Below are 27,469 nucleotides of genomic sequence, written 5' to 3' on the forward strand. Positions count from 1 at the left end.
TTATAGTTTGGGGCAGTGGTATGGGAGTAATGGTGTAGGGTGCTGGTGCAGAAAAATGTTGATGGTTCAGATTAAGTGATCTCAATCTGAGAATGGCAGAATAATGGTGTGTCTTCTGCCAGACTTGAAAGGACAGACAGGTCCACTGGGATGGCGGAAGGGGGAAGAGAGGACGTGATTACAGAATGTAACAAACTAAAAGAAAGTGAAGAAATGGCTCACAATTTGAAGGTGTGGAAGTCAATATTGAGTGCAGAAGGTTGTAAAGTTCCTAGTCTGAAGATAAGGTGATTCACTGGAACACTGCAGCATGCCGAGGACAGACAAGTGGAGCTTGTGAGCAGGACGCTGTGTTAAAGTGACCGGCTACGAGAAGGTCAGGGTCATGCTTATGCACAGACCAAAGGGGTGATCACAAACCGGTCACTCAGTCTACGTTTGGTTTTTCCAATGTAGAGTAGGCCACATTGGGTGCAGTGAATACAATACACAAGATTGGACAAGGTACTGAGGAGGTACACACTGCCTCCCCCGTCCAAACTGTAGTATAAATACTGGCCCCTCCACATTTCAGTTCAGTTCTGATGAAGAGTCATCTAGACTGACCCATTGTGATATCCAGCATTTGTTGTTTTCACCCTCAACATTTGTTTGTCCCAATCTGTCTTTGTCTCATTATCAGTCTGTTTCCCCATTCTTGGTTGAAGATTTTTGCCTGTTTTCTGACCAGTTCATAGAACCCCTACAGTGCGGAAGCAGGCCATTCGGCCCAACTAGTCCAACACCAATCCTCCTGCTACCTTATTCCTGTAACCTTGCATTTCCTCTGGCTAATCCACCTAGCCTACACATATTTTGTATTGTGGGAGGAAACTGGAGCACTCAGAAGAAACCCACGCAGACATAAGGAGAACATGCAAACTCTGCAAAGACAGTCACACGAGGCTGTAATCAAACCTGGATCACTGGCACTGTGAGGCAGCAGTGCTAACCACTGAACCACCATGCCACCCCTTTCCCATAATCTATCTGTAATCTCTTTATATTTTTCAGTTTGATAATCTCCCTGTTCTTGCCTCCCTTCATCTGTCTCCAATTGTATGGGTGTAATTTTAACTAATGAACTGGGGAAAATAATACCGTGGGATCAGATAGAATCCAATCCCACTATAGGGGGGAAGTTTTAATCCATCAATTCAATGTTAGCTTTATACCTTGCTTGATATCATTCTCCATTTTAAGTCAATGTGTAATTAGTCATTTGATTGTTTGGAGCTTGATTACTGCTGAACAAAAACACATTTTGTTGAAGGTTTTCACCTTGTATGCAGCAGGAATATTTGCAAGAGTACCATTCATGGAGGGGAAAAAAACAGTATTTTTACTGCAAGAGACAGTGCTGATTGGTTAATTAGTGGACTCTGCTTAGTAGAGATGATGTCATGGAGACTATCAGTTAATGACGATTGACAGTTAACAGCCAGATTTTGTTTAAATTTCGAACCATACAGGATAACTCTGGTCATAGCATTGCCCTGAAAAATGAGCCAACATTTGCTGTCACCTTTTGTTGAAGTGAAACAGGTGCAAAGTGTGTTTGTTTTTCCATCTGCAAAGAACAGAACCCTGTGTATTAATATATGTAACTTCTGATACATTTTCTGGTAACTGCATCAGATTATGCGCCTGTTAGTCCAAAACTGGTCATTAGTGTAACTTTTCCCACATTTGGGATTATCAAACAAATGTTCAATTGCAGAATCACATCTAATATTGGGCATTGTGTTGAGAATTTTGCGAGCATGGGCTGGTTGGCTATGGTCAGTACCTTGCTTGTTGCAAACACCTGAAGGGACATATTGCTTAATACAATTTGCCAATCTTTGAGACTTTGGGCGTACATATCTGGCACCACACTGGCACTGAAATTCACATACCACATTACTTACTTATTTGATAGACAGACAATCTTTTGTCTTAATGGCAACATCCAGTTAGTGGCCATCACCACTTGTGTCATTCCTGCATCAATAACCTCTGGACATTGAAAGCTTCACGTACCTTGGACCATTGATTGCTATCAACCTGCTTGTTGATGTTGAAATCAGCCAAAGCCATCATATCAAAGCTGAGACAGCGAGTCTGGACCCAAAACAAGCTAAATGAAAATGCAAAGCTCTGTATGTAGCCAGTCTTTAGTTCTCAGCACCCTCCTTTCAGCAGCAAAGCATGAATAGTTTAGGTAAGCCAAGTAAAAGAATTCAACTGCTTTCACCTCCAATGCTTCAGATGAATATTGTCCATCTCCAGCTAGGTCAGGTGGCCAAATGCAGAAGTGCTCTGGTGTTAAGGATGCCAGCTTGTTTTCTCTCTTAAGTCAGTGGTGACCCTATTAGCCTGGGTCACAAGAATGGAATGGAGCATGGCATTATCTCTGAAGGCAAACTCCCATGATTAGCTCAGTGTCAGTGCCAGACCAACAAATCAATAAAACAAAGAACTAATGATGTTGAATTTCTGAAACAAAACAGAAATTGTTGGAGAAACTCAGCAGGTCCTCCAGCATCTGTGGAGAGGAAGCAGAGTTAACATTTTGACTTCAGTGACCCTTTTTCAGAATATCAACGGATCAATGTCCGCTGTACAATGTCACCTTTGACCAAGAACTCAAGTTGACTGGAATCAACAGCTGGAAAATCCTTGCTGCTGACCGAAATACCTGGTGACAAAGGTTTCTGGAAGGAACTGGCAATAAAGCAGAAGACAAATGACCAGAAAGTTGAAAAGAAAGCCTGGGGGTTGGAGTGAAACATCAGATGACTATGCAACTGCAGAAGGGACTTCTACTCGTAAAGCAGCCTGTATGGCCAATGTTCAAACTACAAGTGATGCTTACCCATGGCATGGTCCATCAACTCTAAAGATGAGCAGATGCAATACATAATAATAAAACTATAATTTTATTCTAGATTTCATTGGTTAATTTTACTTATACGTCTGTATGGGTCTTTGAATTCATATTAAGAATCGAAAAGACAACCTGTTGCAAAGTTTAAATTGTATTCCATATCATTCATCATTTGGAATGGGGTGGGGAAGTGAGGACCAACATGGGAAACTAGGAAGGCAATGGCCTCGTGGTGTTATCGCTAGACTATTAATCCAGAGACTAAGGTAATATCTTGAGGACTCCAGTTTGCATTCTTCCACAGCAGATGATGAAATTTGAATTCAATTTATTAAAAAACTGGAATTAAGAGTCAAATAATAACCATTAATCTGTTGCTGATTGTCAAGAAAATTCCATGGTTCATTTACAAGATTAACTCTTCCTGCTCCTCAAGCAATCTTCTCTGCTGCCTGTGGATCTCTGGCTCAGTAAATTCCCTGTCCAATGCTCGAACACTAATCTAGCTCCCCTGAATTTTGTGGGCACAGTTAGTCCTCCCAGCCAAAAATGTTAGCATTCACAGGCTAATTTTTTTTTTTAAAAGTTAGTCATAGTAATGAAAAATAAAGTTTAAACAGTATTTTTTTAAAGCGGTGTCAGTGGAGAAACACTGTCTTTGATATAGGTCCTGGTGGTGATGCCTTCATATTAAATATCAACTTTTTTTTTAAGCAGCATTCACACTGCCTACTACTGTATAACTTCTACATAGTTTGCTGGGTATAGTCCAATGCGGCCTCCATCAAGATAACCTTTACACCATCCTTGCTCATCCTCGTCCTCTACTTTAGTCAGTTCCTGACCTGAAAACCAAGCACAAAAAGTCTGATGAAAGCAGCATTAAGAATCGAAAAGACAACCTGTTGCAAAGTTTAAATTGTATTCCATATCATTCATCATTTGGAATGGGGTGGGGAAGTGAGGACCAACATGGGAAACTAGGAAGGCAATGGCCTCGTGGTGTTATCGCTAGACTATTAATCCAGAGACTAAGGTAATATCTTGAGGACTCCAGTTTGCATTCTTCCACAGCAGATGATGAAATTTGAATTCAATTTATTAAAAAACTGGAATTAAGAGTCAAATAATAACCATTAATCTGTTGCTGATTGTCAAGAAAATTCCATCCAGTTCACTAATGTCCTTCAAAGGAAAGAAACTACATTCCTTACCTTGTTTGGCCTACTTGTGACTCCAGACCCACAGTAATGTGCTTTACTCTTAAGCTGTCTGCTGGGCAATTTGGAATTACCAATAAATGCTGACTTAACTATAAACACCCTCATCCCATGGATAAATGTATTTTTTAAAAAATTGATCCAAGGAATGTCCACCCTGAAGAAGTTTTGCTCTTCCAGCCTGATGAAGAGTCAGTTAGACTTGAAACGTTAGCTTCAGAGATAACGGGAACTGCAGGTGCTGGAGAATCTGAGATAACAAAGTGGTCTAGGCCCAAAACGTCAGCTTTTGTGCTCCTAAGATGCTGCTTGGCCAGCTGTGTTCATCTAGCTCCACACTTTGTTATCTTGAAATGTTAGCTTGCTGTGTCTCCAGGGATGCTGCCTGACTTGTGATTTCTAGCATTTTTGTTTTGTTTTTGTTTGACCCGTGGTGTCATCCTGGTCCTTTGAAAAATGTCTTATTCAGTGAAGACCCACCTTTTCCACGTCATGAGGAAAATCTGTCCTTCACAAGTATATATCCAATCCCCATTGGAAGTGCATCTCAGATCATAAGAGCTACTCAAAAATTATCATCTTGTCTCATTATTTTACTCATGACATTAGATCTTTGTCCTCAAGCTGTTGATCCAGTGAAAACTGTTTCAATTTATTTAATCTACCAAAGCCACCTCATAAGATCTCCTCTTAAACTCCTCTCTTCTAAACAGAGCAGCTCCAACTTGTCTAGTCTCTCTAAGTAGCTGAAATCCTTCAAATCTGGTATAAGTTTGGTAAATCTGTTTCCCCTTCAAGCCCTTGACATCTTTCGTAAAGTGCATTACCCAGATTAGGCACTACTGTAGTTGAGGCCTAGTTCTGTCTTTAGAAATATAGTGTCAGAATAGTTTTACCATTATTCCAACAATCAAGTGAATGAATGTGCCACCCAGCCACTAAACAATGTGGGTCTGAATGCCATAGACTTTGTTTCTGATATGTGCTGTTCTGGTGATCTCAGCCAGTGGAAGTGGTTAGGTGGCTCCAGTCCAACCTTAATGAAATGGTGGGATTGAATCAGGCCAGGGGTCTCCATTACTTATTACCACCACTATCTTTTAGTTAGAAGCTGATGTCTCAGGACAACAGGTATTCTGACTCTGCTGTGAAGCATAATGCTTCCAAATAGCCCACAACCATTTCCACGTTCATGCATGGTGGGTACGGTAGGAGAGAAAATGTCACCATCTATTCAACTGTACCCCCAAGTCTAAAGGAGATGATTTTGAAGAGTACAATTTCCAATTTTTTCTGGTAATCTAAATGTCATAGATGCAGACTGACTTTCAACCGTGGGGTGTCAATTTTGGTTAGTAAATATGGCCAGTAATTTTATAATCTGCCATTGTTGGCCTGTAGATTTTGATTGTGGTTTTGCTATGAGCCAGTTTTTTTTTCCTGTTTGTTTGAAGTACTCCTATTTTATTGTCTTTTTTTAAACCCTGTCATTCTGTCTTCCAGACCACCACCACAACTCTAGCAGGAACTGCATATGGATGATGATGAGATAGTGAAGGGGAAGGGGCTTGGATTAGTTCACAGGTTGGCACAACATTGAGGGCCGAAGGGCCTGTTCTGTGCTGTATTGTTCTCTGTTCTAAAGCACCTATCTCTGGATTACTAGTGTAGTAACTCTGCTCCTGTGCTGCTATCTTCTTACAAATGTTTATACCATTTGTTCCCTTACACTGTCAACATCAGCATGTAATTCTGACCAATTTATGCAGTGATTTAATTGGCACCTGCTGCTTCTTTTTAATAGCTGATAGGATACGTAAATAAAAAATAATTAAAGAGACACTTTAAAGGGGTATTGCGGTGCAGTAACTGTGCTCTTGTCTGGGATCCTGTGTTGAAGTCCAACCTGCTGCAGTTATTTGTAATAACATCTTGAAATAAGTTGATTAGAAAATATATAAAAGGACAATATAAAACTATGCAATTTTGGTGAAAGTGATTTAATTCCTAGTCTTTAAATGAAAAGCTAATAGAAATGTTCACTCAGCAGTTCCATTACATAATGCAGAGTAATATCCCAAATATTTTGTTCCTGACCTTATCCTATTGTTCCTCATTATTTTTCTTCCATATCCTCACTCACTGCTGGTGAATTTAGGGAGTGGCTTGATTTCTTTAATTGCAACATTGTGAAGAGCAGATTAAAAACAAGGTGCCCGAATCACTAAATTGGTCAATCTGCATCACTGTGAAGAAACATTTCACTGGAGTGACAATGAAAGTCAGTGCTATCACTGAAAGGGAACACATAAAGCAAAGAAAAACCAACACAGTATGTGAGTCACAAACTTTTGATGCAGTGTGTGACATGCTGCCCGTAAGGAGCTTGTGGAAGTTGGAGGGCTGTCACCAGGCTGCTCTCACTCTTGCCTGAGTTTGTAAATTTCTTCACAATGCCAAGTGCTGTCACCGTCTCATATTTCCAAATTGTTCCTTTAAGTCTTCTTGTTTTGTTACCTGCCTTCTCTCATGGTAGGGTTGGGGATGTGGATGGGGAGGGAAACTTTGGGTCACAATGGGTGCAATAATTTCTCCTCCCATTCCATTTCTCTTCCTTACCTTCCAGCTATCAATGGTGAGGCAAGATAGCAATTGATAACCTGTTTCAGATGAGATATTTGTAAAATCCCACCACAGGCCAATAGGTGAGTTCAATAGGGCATGAACGTGACAGAAATAAGGTGCAAACAGGACTTTACTTATATAAACTTACAAAGCAAAAGGATATGGCACATTGCATAGTAACTATTGGATAATGATACCCAGAGTGGACAGGAAAGGATAAAGTATGAACATAAAAGTGGCAAAAAGGGTCAAAGCTTAATTAAGATGGATAAGCTTTACTCAGCATTCTGGTGATAAAGGTAGCCCTTTCGAAGTGTGATAGGATTGATGATCTATTTCAGGACTAAGGCATGTGGTCGTCCTTGTCTCATATTTATTGGCTGAGTTCTCTGTCCTGTGGAGAGATAGTAGGAACTGCAGATGCTGGAGAATCTGAGATAACAAGGTGTAGAGCTGGATGAACACAACAGCCAAGCAGCATCAGAGGAGCAGGAAAGCTGATGTTTCGGGCCTGGACCCTTCTTCAGAATTTTTGTTTTCTCTAAATGTTCATCAGTGTTCCTGCTCCTCTGATGCTGCTTGGCCTGCTGTCTTCATTCAGCTCCACACTTTGTTTTCTCTGTGCCGTGCCTGGGTTTCAGCACTAGGACAGTGGACAGCTCCTGAAACCTGTGGCACAATCTGTGTTCGCGGATGCAGTCACTGCTGGAATTCGGGATCCAGAAGGTGTAGCAGGAAAGCTTGCGTCAGTGCATTCCGCAGCACCACCACAGGAAGGTGATGGCCTAGTGGTATTATAGCTGGACTGTTATTCAAGAGATCCAGATAATGTTCTGGGGATCCAAGTTCAAATCCCACCATGGCAGATGGTGGAATTTGAATTCATTAAACATCTGGAATTAAGAATCTAATGATGTCCATGAATCTATTGCTGATTGTTGGGAAAAATCCATTGGCTCACTAATGTCCTTCAGGGAAGGAAACTGTCACCCTTACCTGGTCTGGCCTTCATGTGACTCCAGGTCCATAGCAATGTGGTTGACTCTTAACTGCTGTCTGGGCAATTAGGGATGGGCAATACATGCTGCCGAGCCAGTGATACCCTCGTCCTGAAAATGAATAAAGAAAAAAGAAACAGCATGGTGGAACAATCCTGAAGAAGGGTCTAGGCCCGAAACGTCAGCTTTCCTGCTCCTCTGATGCCTCTTGGCCTGCTGTGTTCATCCAGCTCTACACCTTGTTATCTCAAATTCTCCAGCATCTGCAGTTGCTACTATCTCTCCACAGGACAGAGAATTCCACCAGGCAGCCAATAAATGTGAGACAGAGAGGACCGTGTGCCTTAGTCTTGAAATAGATCATGAATCCTACCACACTTTGAAAGGGCTGCCTTTATCACAATGTCTTTAGCCGCAGTGATGTCTGAAAAGCAGATATTTGGCTGGGTAATGGTGAGGGGCTGAGAAGTGCATTCAGATTCAGCTAAAAGTTCTCTATGTCTGCAGAATTGATGGATAGAGGAGAAGGTCAGCACTTTGAACACCACGCCACCCAGGAGGAAGATATTGAAGGTAGAGAAGAGGAATGTGATCTTCTAAGCCAAGATCTGGATCCTTCTGCTGAATATATAGATGCATAAGTTAGAGGAAGGGCTACACTGGACGACAATGCCATCCCCGGAGACCACTGGCATGAAGAAACTAAGCCCCAAGACAAGGTGACCAGGGAGCACATTCTCCTCATCGTGATAAGCAAATTCTTGTGCAAGTGCTTCAGCATTGTGATGCTTCTCAAGATGTACAGCGGGAAGATTGTGGTGACGGCGATAAAAGTGCAGCTGGCAAATGGGGTCCAGTCAGCAGACAAGGCTGGAAAATGGGAAGTGTCCCCTCAGGCTTTCTCAACTTACCAGGGGTCCCTCTAGTACTTAATGTGATCTGACTGTAGATGGAATCAGGGACCACTAGCATACCAACACTGAGATCTACCAGGGCTAGGGAGGCTTTCAGATAACTTTGAGGAGTTTGTGTTAAATTCTTGGAACCTAGAAATACAACCAGACTCAGGACATTGCTCAGAATTATAGGAAAAGCCAGTAGGATCATAAATGGGACGATAACTGTGTCTCCCACTGTATGTTCACTGCAACTAGCTGGTTCACTCTGGTTGCGTGGTACCAACATAATGTTCACAGTTTTAAATTATTATTTTGGATCAATCAGCCCAGTCTTTTCCTTTTGATCTGGTGAAAGGCTAGTTGAGAATTCTCACAGGTGGCATCACAATTCTTGGGAAGAAATTGGAAAACAGTTCAAATGCTTGAGGGCAGCAGTCTGATCTCTGTTCACTACCCTTCCCCCTGTTACTGTACCCACACCCTTAATAAAGCTGCCAACCATTTATAAAAATAATACATTGCACCTTCCCAAACTCCTGCTCCATGGTAACCCAATTTTCAGGCTTTTAAATTGATGCAAGAGCACAATGGAAGCCACAAAGTGGAGATGTTGTGAGAGAATGGGTTGTGGGATGGGAGAACCTGTGAACAGTGACTGGGGGAACATACGAGTGAGGTATTGGGAGGAACCCGTAAGAGGGAAGTTGAGACATCCCTGAGGGAGAGAGTTTGGGAGGAGTGGTATCAGTAACATGGGTTGCGGAGGAGTCCTGTGAGAAGGGAGTTTGGGGAGTCAGAGAGATGGGGCTGTAGAGACCTTATGAGAATTGGATGTGATAGGGTGCAATCTATGAGAGTGGGATGATGGAGGGTGTAGAAAAGTGGTGTCCTGTCCGTTAGATCAGGAGAACAGCCTTTATAATTTCATATTGCTGCCTAAACTTTCAGCTCACCAATTCCCCTTAGAGGTCTGACTCCATACTTTGGGAAGTCCTGCATTCTGCGAAAGGGAAGCCACTTGTTCCAATGCTAATAAGGAAGCCCAACTTGTGAAAACTTACTGAGGGACCTGGGACCATCATTAGCCCCAATCTTCTTCACCAGAGTCATGGCCAATACAATATCACAGTAAATATATTTACCTGGAATACACCACACTGAAACAGGCCATTCAGCCATGCAACCCACTGAAGCCTCCTGTCACCCCCCCCCGCTTTGTCTAACCCCATCATATTCCTTGTAATAAAAACGGAAATTGCTGGAGAAACTCAGCAGGTCTGGCAGCATCTGTGGAGAGAAAGCAGAGTTAACATTTCAGTTTGAGTAATCATACAGTCATAGAGTAACGCAGCATTGGAACAGATCCTCTAGCCCAAACTGGCCCATGCTGACCATGGTGCCCACTCAGCTAGTTCCAATTGTCTGCATTGGGTCCATATCCTTTTAAACCCTTCCTATCCAAGTACCTTTCCAAATGTTTTTTAAATGTTGCTTTTGTACCTGCCTCAACCACTTTTTCTGTCAGCCCATTCCACATATGCACTTCGAGATAACAAAGTGTGGAGCTGGATGAACACAGCAGGCCAAGCAGCATCTTAGGAGCTCCTAAGATTCTGCTTGGCCTGCTGTGTTCATCCAGCTCCACACTTTGTTATCTCAGATTCTCCAGCATCTGCAGTTTCCATTATCTCTGACACATATACACTTCTCCCTGTTTGAAGAAATTTCCCCTCAGGTCCTTCTTAAATCTTTCCTCTCGCACCTTAAATCTATGCCCTTGAGTTTCCAATTCCCCATCCCTGGGAAAAGATTATATGCATTCATCCTATCTATGCCCCTAATGATTTTATATACCTCAATAAGATTCATTCTCCTATGTTCCAAGGAAAAAAGTCCTATCCTGGCCAACCTCTCCCTATAACTCAGGCCTATTAGTCCTGGCAACATCTTCGTAAACCATCTTTGCACACTTTCCAGTTTAACTATGTCTTTCCTATAACAGAGTGACAAACTGTGTACAATACTCCAAGTGTGGCCTCACCAAAGACTCATACAACTGTAACATAACGTCCTAACTCCTCTACTCAATGCCTCGAATGATGGAGGCCAGCATGCTAAATGCCTTCTTCATCACCCTGTCCACCTGTGACACCGCTTTCAATGAACGATGTACTTGTACTCCAAGGTCCCTCTGTTCCACAACACTCCACAGGACCTTACCATTTACTGTATAAGTTCCAACTGGTTTGACTTTCCAAAGTGCAACACCTCATGCATATCTAGATTGAATTGCATTTGACAATCCTCAGCCCATTTCCACATCTGATCAAGATCCTTCTGTAATTTTTGATAACCATCTTCACTATCAACGATGCCTCTTAATTTTTTATCATCCGCAAATTTACTAATCATGCCTTTTACATTCACATCCAGATCATTTATGTAAATCGCATTTATATAAATGAATCCTTTTTCCATTTCATGGCTCTCTGGTACTCGTCTCCAGTTTCTCCTTAAACATATCTATATGACTCACCCCTGCTGCTGCTTGTTAGAGTTCCCCATTCAAACCATAGGTATAAATGGACAATATCAGGACAGTTTCCATTCTGACCAGTTGCTTCATATTTGGCAATAATTAGTATTGGAAAGAAATGACGCCCTCGGTTAGTTCACCATGAATGAGATAAGGTGAGGCAGTTCTCTGTCCTATTTTGACCCCAATTCAACTCTATTTTCTAGAGCAACTATAGTTCATCCTAAATTGCACCCTTGATCAAGACCATCTCCAAGCTCATCCTACACAGGCTTCAGTCTCACCCTCAGCAGCAACTTTCCAACAGCTCAGTGAAACAATGAGAATGCTGTGTACTGTATCTCACCATCACAGACCACTCAGAAAGTATTTAGGATGATGGGTTTTCTTGTGTGGAAGTGTGCATCAGTTATTGTGAAAAAAGCACTTTTGTTAACTATCTTGTATTAATTTAAATCTGTGTTGTGTAAAAAATTAAGGGTGTCTCTGTGCTGTGGCTTTAGTTTTATTGGTGACTTGACATCAAATTTGGTGACAAGGCAGGATTGTGGACTTCTCCAGCGGATCAAATTTGGGTTGGGGGTTAGTTTCTTTTACTGAGGAATTATTTTAAAAATCTGATATTCATTTAAAGGTTATTTTTACAACTGAATGGACTGACTTGCAAAGAAATTCTGCATCACCAGGTTTTATTGAGATACATATTGAGGTACACCTGTCATGATGGAGGGTCATTTGGTATGTATCATAGAATCACACAGTTTCAAAGAGGCTCTTCAGCCCATTAAATATGCATCAACAAAAATTATTCTAAATTTACAGTAGTCCCACTTTCTAGCTTTTGGCCACAGCCTTGAATGAATGCCATTTCATAGCACCATAGAATCCCTACAGTGTAGATAGAGGCCATTCAGCTCATCAAGAGATCACTGTCCCTCAGAAGAGTATCCCACCCAGACCTACTGGTAACAGATCATGGAGGATGGGACAAAGAGCTATTTTAGGTCGCGAGTGTTAATGATCCAGAACTGATTGCCTATAGAGGTGATGGAAGAGCAGGTGGTCAATGATATCAAAAGGAAATTAGATGAGCACTTCAGGGAGGAAAATACTGGGAATAGAGCAGGGGATAGGACTGGCCTGCTGCACAGAAAGCTATCATGATTGGTCTGAATGGCCTCATTTCATTCAGGGATCATAGCCTTCCTCAATTATATCCAGAAGCATTATTGCATTTATTCATTTAAAGTCAGTCACATCAGCTGCAATGTTGCAATGTGTAAGAAGAAGACAACCTCAAAAATTCCACTGTTCTCCCAAATGTACAGGTTGAACCCTCGACATTTCTGGCCCCTAATGGTTTGCATTTCCATTTGACTCATTGTTAAAGAGCTCCACTGTTTGTTCCATTCTACTCCTTCCTTATTGTCCTGTGTTTTCTCCTTCAAATATTTATCTCAACACCTTTTGGAAGTTTTTACTGATTGTTACTTTCATCACCATTCCAGGCAGTGTACTCCAGATTATAACCAGTCATTGTATGAAAGATTCTTTTTTCCTTATTTGATTAATAGTTATTTTGCCTATCATCTTAAATTATCTTCTAGTTGCCAACATGCCCACCTGTGGAAAAAAAATTCTACAGTGAAGTATCAAAAGTCCTTCACTGTTTTCAATGTATCTATCTTAATTTCCTCAACTCTAAGAAAACATAACATTTGTTTTGGTTTGATTTGAATGATCATTGTCACGTGTTCCAAGATACAGTGAAAAGTATTATTTTACTTGCTATTCAGGCAAAACATACCTTACATAAGTACAACAGGATAATTGGACAGAATACAGAATATAGTTTGTAGCAATGAAGAAGGTGCAGAGAAAGATCAACTCTAATATACAGTTATGGATGAGAGTTATACAGCATGGAAACAGACCCTTCAGGATGGATTGGCCATGCTAAATTTCCCAAGTGTTCAGGGATATGTAGATTAGGTAGGTTATAGGGATGGGTCTGGGTGGGATGTCTGAGGTCCAGTGTAGACTTGTTGGGCTGAATGGCCTGTTTCCACATTATAGGCATTCTGTGATTCCATGAATGTCTCCATGCTGACCAGATATCCTAATTTAATCTAAACCCATTTACCAGCATTTGGCCCATATCCCTCTAAACCCTTCCTATTCATATACCTGTCTCGATGCTTTGTAAGCATTGTAACTGTAGCCACTTCCATCACATCCTGTTTTGGTCTTGAGAAGAGCATGCTGTGAAACATCCAGATAGGATGCTTTCTATGGTGCATCTATAAAAATTGGTAAAAAGTGATTGTGGACATGCCAAATTTCCTTAGCCTTCTGAGGAAGTAGAGGTGTTGGTGTGCTTTCTTGACTGTAGTGTTGACTTCGATGGACCAGGATAGATCTGTTGGTGAATGGGCTACTTCTGTCCCCATGTACTAAATTGTCAAAGCATTTGGCTTTAAACTTGAGCTAACATTTGCAATAGCTTTCCCTTTTTGATCATCCGAGATTTAGCTTAAACATCTCTGTTACTGAGTCCCATTTCCAAAGTCAGGTATCATGAAAGCTCTCAGTTGTGGGATCCTCAGCTCCCTGATTGCTCCTGAAGAGGTTTGACTTCTACTTGATCATGTACTTCACACAACAGTAGGGACTATTGCCAATGTCTGTCTTCACAGCTTAATATCATGCTCTTTTTTGAAGAAATCTAAATTGTTTGGCTTTGTCTTCAAAATATTGCTGCAACTCTGTTGACTCTGCATAATAAACTTGATTGACGCAAACATACAAATGAAAATACCACATTTGGTGAGGTTGCATTCCTGCCACTATTGAAATTACCTTAACCTTCTGACATCTCCTACCAAAGCCAATGGTAATGACTTTTGAGGTATTAATATCAATGACTGACGGGAATTATCACCTCTGGTTTGACCTGTTTCTGACGGATTTTACCACATTCTACTGTGAGATATTGAATCATGATTCTTTTTACCAACTCACTCACAAACGCTCTATGTTTACTATACTGCGCTTTCATTCCCTCATTCACAAAACCGTGTTTTTGTAGTACATTTTACTCTTACAAGATATACTAAATATCCCTTCCGACGCATTACTGTTTCTTTACACGTTTCAATTCTTATTGGCCCCATGCTGCAAGCAGTGTTTAGACCTGTTTCTGTATCAAAGACTACCCCTGAATAAGTGTTAATACCATAACCTACTCAGAACAGTGCCATTCGCACCATCTTGTCTCCATTACTCACATGAAGCTATGGAAAGACTATAATATTAATTAGTCCTCAGCAACCATCTCTTGGAACCTGAATAGGTTGCAGAACATCAAACGGTTTCCTCCACTACTATGTACTTTTAAAATACATATTAAATAGGGTCACTACCCCCTTTAAGAAACTTACTATCAAAACAACGCTTCCATGACAACTGTCAAAAACCAGCAATAGTAAATGAAATCCATGACTCAACTGTGGGTGATCAGTTTGGTATCTTCTATACTTTTATTTAGCACACGTATAATTTCTCACTTATTTAGATCATATATGTCCAATCATTTTACTAACATTACTAACTTTAAAGACAAAACGACTAACACCTCCTAATTATGCAAGCTCAGACCGGACAGACATTCTAATCCCATCAGGAGTAACAGCCAGCATTTAGCAAGTGCTAAAACCATCTCCTGCTTCCCCAGGATAGATGTTGCAAACTTTTGTGTACAATAAATACAACTATGAGATTCCAAAAAATTTAATGTATGTAAAAACTGTGTGTAAAAGAGGCTACTGTAAAACTGTTCTTTGGATTCCATCGCCATCTTGAACTGTGCTACTGTGGACGCTTAATAAAGAAGCTTTTTTCATCACTCACCGATCTCAGTTATTATTGATTATGATCCCATACTGCTCACTATTCTCCTCATCCAGTTAAGCAATCTTTTCTCACCTGCCCCCAAATCTAACAGTTTTAAAACTAATGCACTAGCTATTTTAATTACCACCATGGTTTATCTCTGGGTTTTACTAGTAGGAGAGTCCTGCAAATTATCCTCTAATCATGAGAGACTCTGGAACATTCCTAAAGGAGCTGGGCTGCATTGAAAGCATTTGCAAACTTGTTTTGAAATATTCTGCCCTGTTAACTTTCAAAGTACGATACATATGAAAATAGCTTGCACTTTCTAAACATAAAATAAACAAAAACTGCTCCTTTCTCATGGCATTTCCCCAGTTTTAGATGTGATGGAATGTGAGACTGTGTTGGAGTGGTTACTAATCCAATGGGCCAAACTAAACCTTTGGGGCATGTCCCATCCCATGTCAGATCCCGTCATGGCAGCTGGTAGATTTTAAATTTCATTTTTGAAAGAAAAAAGATCTCGAGCTTAAAGCTGGTCTTAGTACTAGAGGGCACAAAACAATCATTGTGGTAAGCAGTTGTTCGCTGATGTCCTTTTAGAAATCTACTGCCCTGACATGGTGTACGTGACTCCAGATCCACCGGAATGTAGTAGATCCTGTACTGAGGTCTGAATTAGGCAAATGAGTTCAAGGGCAAATAGGGACGGGCAACATATGTTATCTTGTCACTAACACCCACATCCCATGAAAGAACAAAAATGACGCTGAAAGCTGAGTCCTTCTTTGCTCTCTATGTTACTGCTCAGTACCATTATAATTGACAATATCAGTGTATTTGATCCAGATCCCGTGCAGTATTGAGGGAATCCTGTTGAAGGTACCATCTAATAGAGGGGATGTGAAACTGAGGTCCCACCTGCCTGCTCAGCTGGATTCAAAGATTTCGTAACTCTATTTTGAGTAGGAGCAGGGGAGTTATTCCCAGCATTTTATCCTGTATTTACCTCTCTATCAACATCTTGTCATTATCCTGATGCTGCTTTTTGGGATCTTGCTGCACCCAAGTTGGCTGCAGCATCTCCGATGTAACAATAGTCGCTGCACTCAAGAAAAGCATTTAGTTCGTGGTTATGTGCTTTGAGATGTCCAGTGGTCACGCGATGTAAGTGCAAGATTTTCTTTTAAAGCTGAAAAGGTGGCATGTTGGCTCAGTGTTTAGCGCTGCTGTCTCACAGCCCCAGGGACACAGAATCAATTCCACTAATGGGTGGCTGTGTGGAGTTTCATTCTCCCCATCTCTGCGTGGCTTTCCTCCGGGTGCTCTGATTTCCTCCTATAGTCCAGAGCTGTGCAGGTTGGATGGATTTGCTATGCTAAATTGCTCATTGTGGTCAGGGATGTGGAGGCTAGGTGGGTCAGCCACAGGAAATGCAAAGATAGGGTAGGGGGCAGTTCTGGGTGGGATGCTCTTCGGAGGCTTGGTCGGTGTGGACTTGCTGGGCTGAATGGCCTGCTTCCATCCAGTAGGGGTTCTATAGTTATGGTATGAAAACATCTGTGATGCTGAGCAGGTCCTATGATCTGAGTTCACACTGACTCCTGATAGTTACGCTAGCATTGCAGGGATGAAGAACAGTAAGTAACAAGCTGGAAAAAGTCAATTTCCCTCTGTTGAAGCAAATGCAATGGCTGTGCTCATTTAAGGGGCAACACTGCCTCTTAATTTTGATCCCAAATATTGGAGAAGAAGTTGGTGTTCAACTCTACACTCAACAACAACTCAAGGATTTGAAAGGAACAGCAAGGCAATGGAAGCTGAGGAAGATAATCTCAACACCATCCAGGGCGAATCAGTCCCTGCTTGATCAGTGTCCCACCAACCAATCCAAGTCACTCCATCCACCACTTGCTCACCCAAGATGTATTGATTACAGGATGCACTGCACTTATTCACAAAGATTTCGTAGGCAACACCTTCCAAACCCACAATGACAAGAACAAGGGGCAAATGCGGACAACATGACATACATGTTCCCTTTGAAGTCACACATCATCCTGCCCATGGAGTGCAAAGCTGTCAAGTTCACGTGAAAATATCGAACAAAGGAAGTAAAATAGAGTCATGTTTGGAGACTCAGGGCCAAGAATAGGCTGAAAAGATGGGCAGCCCAACTTGTCAACGCAGGAAGGCAGAAGTCAGCTGTGTCTGCTGGAGGAAAGATCTTCAGAGAAGATGGGAAATAATGACTTGGTGGTGGGGTCATGGCCCTAAGGATGTAGGAGATCAGACAGTTGATGTTTAACTTTGCAGAGGACAATTCACTAAACAGTGCACAACTCATGTCAGCAGACTTAATGACAATGTTGGGGTTGAACTTGGGAGAACACAGTGCGGCTCAAAATTCAAACAGAAGTAAGTTAGAGTGGCTGAGGGCAGTAGAAAATTTAATATGGCCAATGTCACATTAAGAGTTCCCAATGAAAAGGCTTATAGAGAATAGGAGGCTAAGGGCAGAGATCCACTGTGCTCAAGATAGTGATCAAATCATCAGATGCTTGTCAGGGACTAATTAACTCCATGGGTCAGTTTATTTAAAACAGTAAAACACATTACAAGCTCTGGAGCAAAACATTATAGTAAATGAACTGATGTGCGCACACGAGTTGCAAACCCAATGCAAAGAAACAGAATTGCAACATTGTATACATGCTGCACATGGAATCCTTAAAGGTAAGCTTTCTTAAAGGCAAGGTACACATACAGCAGGATTCAGGGGATAAAATCATCCTTAAATGGGACAAGGGTGCAGGGCAGAGACCCCTGATTGAATGCAGAGGTGAAGACATTGGATGAAAAGTTCAGTGTCATTTTGTTTTTTTATTCATTCATGGAATGTGGGCATCACTGGTTAGGCCAGAATTTATTGCCCATCTCTAATTATCGGAGGGGTAAATAAGAGTCAACCACCTTGCTGTGGGCCTGGAACATATAGGCCAGACCAGATAAGAACCAGTTTCCTTCCTTCATTAGTGAACCAGATTGGATTTTCTGATAATCAGCAACAGTTTCATGATCATCAATAAACTCATAATTCCAAGTTTTTATTGAATTCAAATTCCACAGTTTGCCATGGTGGGATTTGAACACATGCTGGGGTGAAGTGTGATTGAGGTGGGAGCATATGGGGTTGAAACTGAGGCCTCAGAAAAGCATGATCATTCAGGGTTAGAGAGGGAATATTGAAAACACGGTAAAGGGCTGTGATTTGAAGGATGGATGGAATTGGATGAACGTTTAGGGGAGGCAATGGCCTAGTGGTATTATCGCTGGATTGTTAATCCGGAGACAAAGATAACATTCTGGGTTTGAATCCTGCTACAGCAGATGGTGGAATTTGAATTCAATAAATATCAGGAATTAAGAATCTAACGATGACCATGAATCCATTGTCGATTATCAGGAAAAACCCATCTGGTTCACTAATGTCCTTTAGGGAAGGAAACTGCCATCCTTATCTGGTCTGGCCTACATGTGACTCCAGACCTGCAGCAATGTGGTTGCTGCCCTCTGGGCAATTAAAGCTAGGCAATAAATGCTGCCTAAAAGTGATGCCTCATCCCACAAATTAATAAAGAAAAAGAAAATCAAAGATGCAGAGGAAATCTGATAGCCAAGTGCTATTGAAACATGACAACTGATTGGAAGAAAAGTAGTTGAAAGTTTACATTCCTGATGAGGTAAAACATGAAATGTAAGTGCAGACTAGGATTGACTCTGAAATAGATGGACTTCAGTACCTGAGTAGAGAGGTCACATGTGGTAGCTCATGACATGAAACCTGGATCTGAGGATGTGACTCCAGTTTGACGAACACTGACTGTCTGTAATCAGGAGTGAAACTTCAGTTGGAATAAGTCAGAGCCAGGGATAGTGACTGAAGAAGGAGATGTTGCTGTGAAAGCGAGTTTCAGTGAATACCTCATCAAATATGAGAAAGGAAACAGAAACCAAATTAAACTGTCAACACCCTTGAACAGCTGCCAAGTGTGTAATGAGGGTAGTTCCTAAACCATTCCAGGTATTTAATGATGGTGTGGCTACAGGAGGTTTCATAGGGATGAATTGACTAGTGAATCATGGGGTGTGTTTTTTCATACAAGAAGATAATAACAATATACAAAACACTGAGAATTAAAGTCATCTCATTGTAATTAAAATACGCATTGTGGCAATGTAAGCAAATTAGGTGCCCGGTGAACTGATTTGAGCCTGACTGATTTCTTGCTAAAACACTGAGAGAGGGAAAGAGACACTGAATGAGTTCTTTAAACACAGCCTGAAAGATCCGATAGAAAAAAACTGACCCGAACATTAGCTGACTAGAAGCTAACTTCTATCCTAAGGCAAAACGTGTAGTCTTCCCCCTTCCAGACCATTCGACTCCTAAACAATTCAAGAATTTTTGCCTAAACTAATCTCAATCAGTGAATTATTCCAAGTGTTCATCAGTCTTCATGTGGCACAATTCTTCCTGGTAACAAACTTAAATTTATCTGTATCCAGTTTGAACATTTGTTTTCACTTCACACTGACATAACTGAAGTTGGATGCTGAATTAAATCTTCCTATAAAAGCTAATATGAGTTGTAACTGAAATAAGAGAGAATTTATTTCTTTTCCCAGGGAAAAACTATAGAGGGAAATAGGGAAGGGAATCAGAAGAATATATAAAACAGGATCGCAAGTAGACCGCTTGGCCCATCAACCCTGTTCCGGCAGTTAATGAGATCGCGGATGATCTGATATGGCATCAACTCCAATATCCTGCTTGCTCTCCATTTTCCTACTCCCTCCTCCCCATAAACCTTGACTCCCCAGTCAATCAAAGATCAGCTTTGAATATATTCAATGATCCAGCCTCCATTGCTCACTTCTGACAGAAGAAATTCCTCCTCATAAAAACCAAAAGAACTGCAGATGCTGTAAATCAGGAACAACAGAAGGTGCTGTAAAAGCTCAGCAGGTCTGGTGGCATTTTTCTCTTCACAACTTCCTCCTCATGTCTCTCTTAATTGGAAGATCTTTTATTTTGAAATTGTGCCCAATATTTCTCTCAGCATCTACCCAATCAAGGCATCTCTGATTCTTATAAGTTTCAGTAAGATCACATCTCTTTCTTGTAAACTCCAATGAGTATAGGCCCAAATTTCTCAATCTTTCTTCATAAAATAAATGCGTTTGCCTCAAAAATTACCCCAGTGAATCTTCTCCAAGCTGCTAACTATAAAAGTACATTCCTCCTTAAGATGACAACTACTTCACAAGGTACTTAATGTGCGGTCTCACCAATGCTTGTAGGAAGGCTTCTCTGTTTTTATATTCCATTCCCTTGTAAATAAAGTGCATTGTGAGATTTAAGCACATGGATGGCTGCAAGATTACAAAGCAGGGAATCTTTGTTCCACTACAAACATTAAGAAAAAGTAAGGCTAAAATTAGGAAAACAATTATTTATAGTGGATTAAGCCCATACTTGCACATCATGGTTGAGGAAACTTTATTTCTATTTCAACTTCCACAAACTTCTCTTTCCGCTCGTAGCCTGTCAATGAAGCCTTTCTCCAAAGAGGGTCCACAGGGATCAATCTAGCTCCCCTGCATGATGTCTTTTCTCAATGTCACCACTAGCTTCTAGAGGCCTTGCTACAGAAGGCCAATATTCTGTATATGTTTAGAGTTTGATATAGGATACTTTCTAATCAAGCTGCTCAGATATGTTATTACATACCTCTAGAGCAGGTGGGACTTTATCTTGGGTCTCCTGGCTCAGAGATAGAGACACTACCACCGCACCATGAAAGGACGTGATATAAATAGCTTACAACCTTATCTGATATTGAGCTCGCCTGAACCAAAATGAAGAAGCATTTTAATGCAACAAGTTGTGCTGTGCATCACTCTGCCTAAAACAGCAGTTGAAGCAGATTCAATGACATTGAGAAGAGAATTTAGGTAAATACTTGAAAGATAAATTACGCATGGCTAATGGAAAGATCATGTGAACAGTACTAATTGAAAGCTTTAACATTGATGCGATGGGCCAAATGGCCTTCGAACATAAGACCAGAAGAAAGAAGAATAGGAGTAGGCATTCAGCCACTCAAGCCTGCTCCTCCATTCAATAGGTACATTGCTGATCCGACACTCCTCATATCCATTTTCCTGCCCTCTCCCCAGAGCTGTAGGTTCCTTGACTGATCAAGAATTTATCTCAGCCTTCAATATATATAAGGACTCTGTCCCCACAGCTCTCTGTAGCAAGGAGTTCCAAAGACTCAAGCCTCTGAGAGAATAAATTCCTCCTCATCTCAGTCTTGAATTGGCACCCCTTTATTCTAAGACAGGTAACATCCTCTCAGCAATTACCCTGTTGAACCTCTTAAGAATCCTATATGTTTCACTGAGATCACCTCTCATTCTTCTAAACTCCAGTGAGTAGATTCCCAATCTGTTTAACCTTGCTCATAGGACAATCCTCCCATAGCAGGTATTATCCCAGTGAACCTTCTCCAGTGAAATGTGAGGTATTGCATTTTGGTAAAACAAACAAGGGTGTGACTTATACAATTAATGGTAGGGCCCGGAGTAGTGTTCTCAAACAGAGGGACCTGGGGGTTCAGGTACAGAGTTCTTTGAAATTAGTGTCACAGGTAGACAGGGTGGTTAAGAAGGCATTTAGCGTGCTTCATGGCTCAGACCTTTTGAGTATAGGAATCAGGATGTCATGTTGAGGTTGCCCAGAACATTGATGAGGGCTGTTATGAGTACTGTGTGCAATTCTGGTTGCCTTGCTAAAGGAAGGAAATTATTAAATTGGAGAGGGCTCAGAAAAAGGATGTTGCTGGGAATGGAGGGTTTGTGTTATAAAAATGGGCTGGGATTTTTTAACTCGAGCATAGAAGGTTGAGTGGTGATCTTATGGAGGTTTATGAAATCATAAGGGGCATAGATAAGGTGAATAGCAAGGTTGTTTTTCCTAGGGTGGGAGAGTTCAAAACTAGGGTCATACTTTTAAGGTGAGAGGGGAAAGTTTTAAAAGTACACGAGGAGCAACTTTTTTACAGACTGGTTTCAATGTGGAATGATCTGCCCAAGGAAGTGGCAGATACAGGTACTAAGTTACAACATTTAAAAGACACTCGGATAAGTACGTGAATAGAAATCATAGAAAGACCATAGAAAGCATTCTGAGATAATAGGAACTGCAGATGCTGGAGAATCCGAGAGAACGAGGCGTGGAGCTGGATGAACACAGCAGGCCAAGCAGCATCATAGGAGCAGGAAAGCTGACGTTTTGGGCTGAGACCCTTCCAAAACGTCAACCTTCCTGCTCCTATGATGCTGCTTGGCCTGCAGTGTTCATCCAGCTCTACATCTTGTTCTCATAGAAAACATTCTGTCTGGTTTGGCAACTGCCCTTCCCAAAACTGCAAGAAACTACAGAGAGTTATGAACACAGCTGAGTCCATCACACAAATCAGCCTTCCATCCTTTTACTCCATGTGTACTTCCTGGTGCCTTGGGAAAGCAACCGACATAATCAAAGACCCATCACACCCTCTTCCATCAGGCAGAAGATACAAAAGTTTGAATTTGAATAGATTCATGAACAGCTTCTTCCCCACTGTTATCAGACTTTTGAATGCACCTCTCAAATGTTATTTCTGATCTGTCGTTCTCTCTGCAGCTGTAACACTGTATTCTGCCCTCTGTTCTGCTACCCTGCACTTTGTATGGTACGATCTGCCTGTAAGGCATGCAAAACAACACTTTTCACTGTATCTTTGTACATAAGACAGTGATCAATCAATCAATTAATTAGGTAAGGTTTGGAGGGATATGGGTCAAGGGCAGGCAAGTGGGACTAATTTAGCTTGGGAATATGGTTGGCATGGACTAGTTGGACTGAAGGGGGTGTTTCCATGCTGTATGACTCTATAAAATGACATTTTCCTTAAATAAGGGGACCAAAACTCCAGATGAGGTCTAACCAGCACTTTGCACATTTGCAGTAAGACTTCCTTCCTCTTATGCTCCAACCCTCTGGAAATAAGGCCCAACATTCCATTAGCCTTCTTCAGTGCAGTACATTCCATATAAAAGGCAGAACTGTACATTGGAAATCTGAAATATGAATAGAAAATGCCATAGTAAAATCATCAGGTCAGGCAGCATGGAAAGAAAAACAGGGAATGAATGGTATATTCAATGTCATAGCTAGACACTGTGACAAGCTTATCAGTTACTAATAAGTGATAGGCACATGATCGCATATACTGTTGGTTCTGATATAAGTGTGTGTCTTCAATGTGAATTGACTTTAATGCGGCTGAAGAGTTTAGACTTATTTGTAGAACACAAACTTTCCTCACCCGTATTGGCTATAACGCGATTCCAGTCCCATTACTTGGTCCCATAAGTGGCGCGGCTGTTGTGCCATTTTCTTATAACACGATATCACACGAGAACGGAACTATCCCATTATATCAGAACCGACTGTACACATTTTTGACTTAGACTAACAACAACCTTGTATTAAATGCTGATCGCCTCACTGAAATGTGTAATGTGCAAATTGCCTCCATTCACCAACAAAATGGACAAATATCTTTCTTCTCATTCTCATTTGGGACATGATCAGTACTGGCTGGACCATCATTTAATCCCTGTCTCTAGTTGCCCTCTAAATACTGAGCTGCTTTCTTGAACCATTATAGCCTCTGTACTGTAGGTTAATCCACAATGCCATTAGGGAGGGAATTCCAGGATTTTGACCCAGCAAACCTGAAGGAACAGCGGCATATTTGCGAGTGAGGATTATGACTGGCTTGGAGGGGAGCTAGCAGTTGCTGGCCTTCCCATGTATCTGCTGCCTTGTACTGTGAGATGCTGTTTCAAACATGACAGGAAAGTAAATAAGAGGTCACATTTTAAACATATTTCTCAGTAATTAAGTTAATTTAGTTAAATTAGGAATGAAGTAACAATAGAAACACCTTGGAATAGCAAACGGTTGAAGCATTGCTTTATTTCGTTAGTAAAGTTTAAGAATAATATCTATTGATGACTTTGTGTGTAAATGTCCTTATGAGTGGAGCCCAGGAATGCAGATCATTCATAGTTATTCAAGATTTGGGTATCACTGGCTTAGTCAGCTGCCTGCTAGGCAATGAATACCAAGAGCCAACCACATCGTTGTAGGTCTGGAGTCACATGTATATCAAACTTAAGACATTGGTGAACTAGAGTGATTTTTACAACGATCAGCTCACATGGTTACTATTAGGATAGTGTTTCCTTTAATGAATTCAAGTTCCAGTATTTTCCCTGATGGGGTTTGAATGCATGTCCCCAGAACATTAGCTTGAGCCTCTCGATTATTCATCTAGTGACATCACCACAGCTCCCCTGCCTCCATTATAGAGGGAGATTCTAAATGTAATCCCTTGGTTCAGTTGGTCAGTGTTGGTTAGTGTTGCTCTGGGAGGAGAAAGATGCATGATCACTTCAGCCCCGGGTCAGAAACAGGAATACCTGCCAGCCTTCTCACGATCTCTTCACCACCAGGTGAACCCAAAAGGTCATCAGAGAATCTTTTGAGGACAGAAGTGGGACAATGTGCAGCTGAATATTCTGTTATTTCCCGTTGATATTACACTACTTGTTTATGAGCATCTATTCAGAAATTTGAAAATCTAGTGGTGCAGAATTAACATTCCTCACGTCATATATGTGTTCAGGTCCCAGGCAAGGGCATGTTGGCTTTAGAAGGCATGTTTGTAGTGGTGGTGGTCCTGTAGGTTGTCTATCAGCCTGATGACCCTACCATAGGCCCAATGGCTAGTGGTAAGAGTGGACGAATCTCCCTGCAGAACGCTGTGGAAAGCCACCGCAGTACCAGACCCTTAACTGTGGACCAACCCAATGAAGGCCACTGGTCCAAATCAGTTCAGGAGATGAGACAGACGACATTCAGAAACTGATTTCAGTAACTTTACGTACAAAGGCCCAAATGAGGAAATTAGGAAAATGAGTAATACTGACAATAATCTCATGCAGGGGATATACACAGTTTGAATACAAGGATCCAATATTTACACAGACTGATACATTGATAGGATTAGCTGAAGTATAGCTGGAGGAGGTTCATGTGTAGAGTAAACATTGTTTATGCAATTGGGTCAGTTGATATGTTCCTGTGCTATAGGCTTTCAAAAAATAAAAGTTTAATCTCAACCTGTTCAGACATGTTATGAGTCATTTCTGTAACTGGAACCTGGACCTTCTGCCCCAGAGATAAGATCATTACCCTTGCACTACAAAAGCCCTTACTACTATAGGCACTATGTTGACCAATAAATCTAAAGCAAATCTCCGTCACCATTTCAAATCATTGACACTTTCAAACTCCTTCGCTTGATTCTAATTCATAGAATCCCTACAGTGTGGAAACAGGCCATTCAGCCCAACAAGTCCACACCATACCTCTGAAGAGCATCCCGTCCAGACCCATTCCCCTAACCTTGTATTTCCCATGTCTAAACCATCTAGCCTAAACATCCCTGGGCACTATAGGCAATTTAGCATGGCCAATCCACCTAGCCTGCACATCTTTGGACCGTGAGAGGAAACCGGAGCACCTGGAGGAAACCCACGCAGACAGACACCCGAGGTTGGAATCGAACTCGGGCCCCTGGTGCTGTGAAGCAGAAGTGCTAACCACTGAGCCACTGTGCTGCCCCATTATTCTAATTATAATTATAATTATAAATATTCAATGTGTAACTATTTCAATTTATAATGCAATAGCAAAGTTAGATTGAAAACTTCACTAAACTACACCAATAACTATTGTTTATCTGGCCCCCTCAACATAGTCAAATGCCTCCTGCTTTATGGAAGTGTTTATCAAACAAACTTTGACACCAAGACACATCAGGAGATGTTCAAGCAAATGACTGAAACGTCAATCAAAGAAAAAAATTTTTAAGGAGCATCTTAAAGAAGGAAATTGAAGAGAGAGCTCTATGGAATGAATTTCACAGTGTGGGGCCATGTCAGCTGAAGATGTGTTTCAGTAGTGAAGTGATTAAAACGAGGGATACACAAGAGGGAAGATTTGGGGAAACATAGGCATCTCAGAAGGTGTGGGGCTGGAGGGCATTACAAAGAGAGGAGAGGGACAAGACGATGAAAGCACATGGAACAAAGAGTTATAATTTAAAATCGAGGTAATGTTGAATGAGGAGTCAATGTAGATCACCAGACACATAGGGGATGAGCGAAAGGGATTTGGGGTGAGTTATGATTGGGGCAGCAAAGTATAGACACAGGTTTCTGATACGTAGAAAATGCCAGGAGAGCTTTGGAATAGTCAAGTCTGGAAGTAACAAAAATATAGATGAATGCTTCAGCAGCACGATGTTTATAGCTATGAGAAACAATTAAGTTCCCCATTAGAATCACAATTACCTTATAAAACTGTCACTTCCTCACATTTATGTAATGGCAATGTACTGAGATTTATTCCTTTTTGAAAAAACAGGTCTTTTGAGTGCTGCACAACTGTCCACAAGTGACAGTGTAGTGCTACTGTCAGAGAATTAGAGGTTCCGAACCCCAGGCTAATGTCCCACAATGGCAAATGGTGAAATATGAATTTAATGAAAATCTAGAATACTAAATGGTGACCATTGCTGATTGTCATAGAAACCCTTCTGGTTCATTTTACGTCCTTTAGAGAAGGAAATCTGTCCTTCTTACCTGCTCTGGTCTAAATGTGTTTCCAGACCCCGCAGCAATGTGGATGACTCTTAATGGTCCTCTAAAATAATGCAGTAAGCCATTCAGATTGTGGGAATATGTCTCATATTTAACACAAAGTATGTATTTCCAGCTTGAGAGCAAACAATGAAAAGACCTCTGATTAACTTGTTCCTTTTTAGCTGAGGTGGAATGAGAGCCAATTGTAGCATACTTAATGCCGCCCCTAGCTCAGACGACCACAAACCAGGGATCAAACTCATGAGGAAAGGAATAGATGTATATGTTTGATGAACATAGATAAACTGTAGAACAGACCTGTGTTTCAGACTAACACCAAAATGTAGTGGAAGTTCTGTTTCTGTGCTGTGAAAACTGAGGCCTCCCAGTAGGTTTGGGGAGTTACTGGATTATTCCTTTGAGTCAATGGTAGAATGGCACAATGCAAAATGGAATTTTCCGAAACTGTGGGCTGCGACCTTATATTCATCATCAAGGGTACTTGGGGCTCGGCATTAAGAACATTAGAACTAGCAGCCGAAGTAGACAATTCGGCCCCT

General features: G+C 41.3%; 1 protein-coding gene across 1 annotated transcript; it reads right to left on the bottom strand.

Annotated features, from left to right (window-relative positions):
- Window positions 1–8,095: 8,095 nt before the first annotated feature.
- On the bottom strand, window positions 8,096–8,936 carry LOC132210762 (uncharacterized). The gene is given in 3 exon segments (XM_059652894.1): window positions 8,096–8,457; window positions 8,460–8,600; window positions 8,603–8,936. Coding segments are annotated over 3 exon segments (837 nt in total).
- Between the last annotated feature and the right edge of the window lie 18,533 nt (window positions 8,937–27,469).

This window comes from Stegostoma tigrinum, chromosome 19 (assembly GCF_030684315.1).
Source record: "Stegostoma tigrinum isolate sSteTig4 chromosome 19, sSteTig4.hap1, whole genome shotgun sequence".
Lineage (NCBI taxonomy): Eukaryota > Metazoa > Chordata > Chondrichthyes > Orectolobiformes > Stegostomatidae > Stegostoma > Stegostoma tigrinum.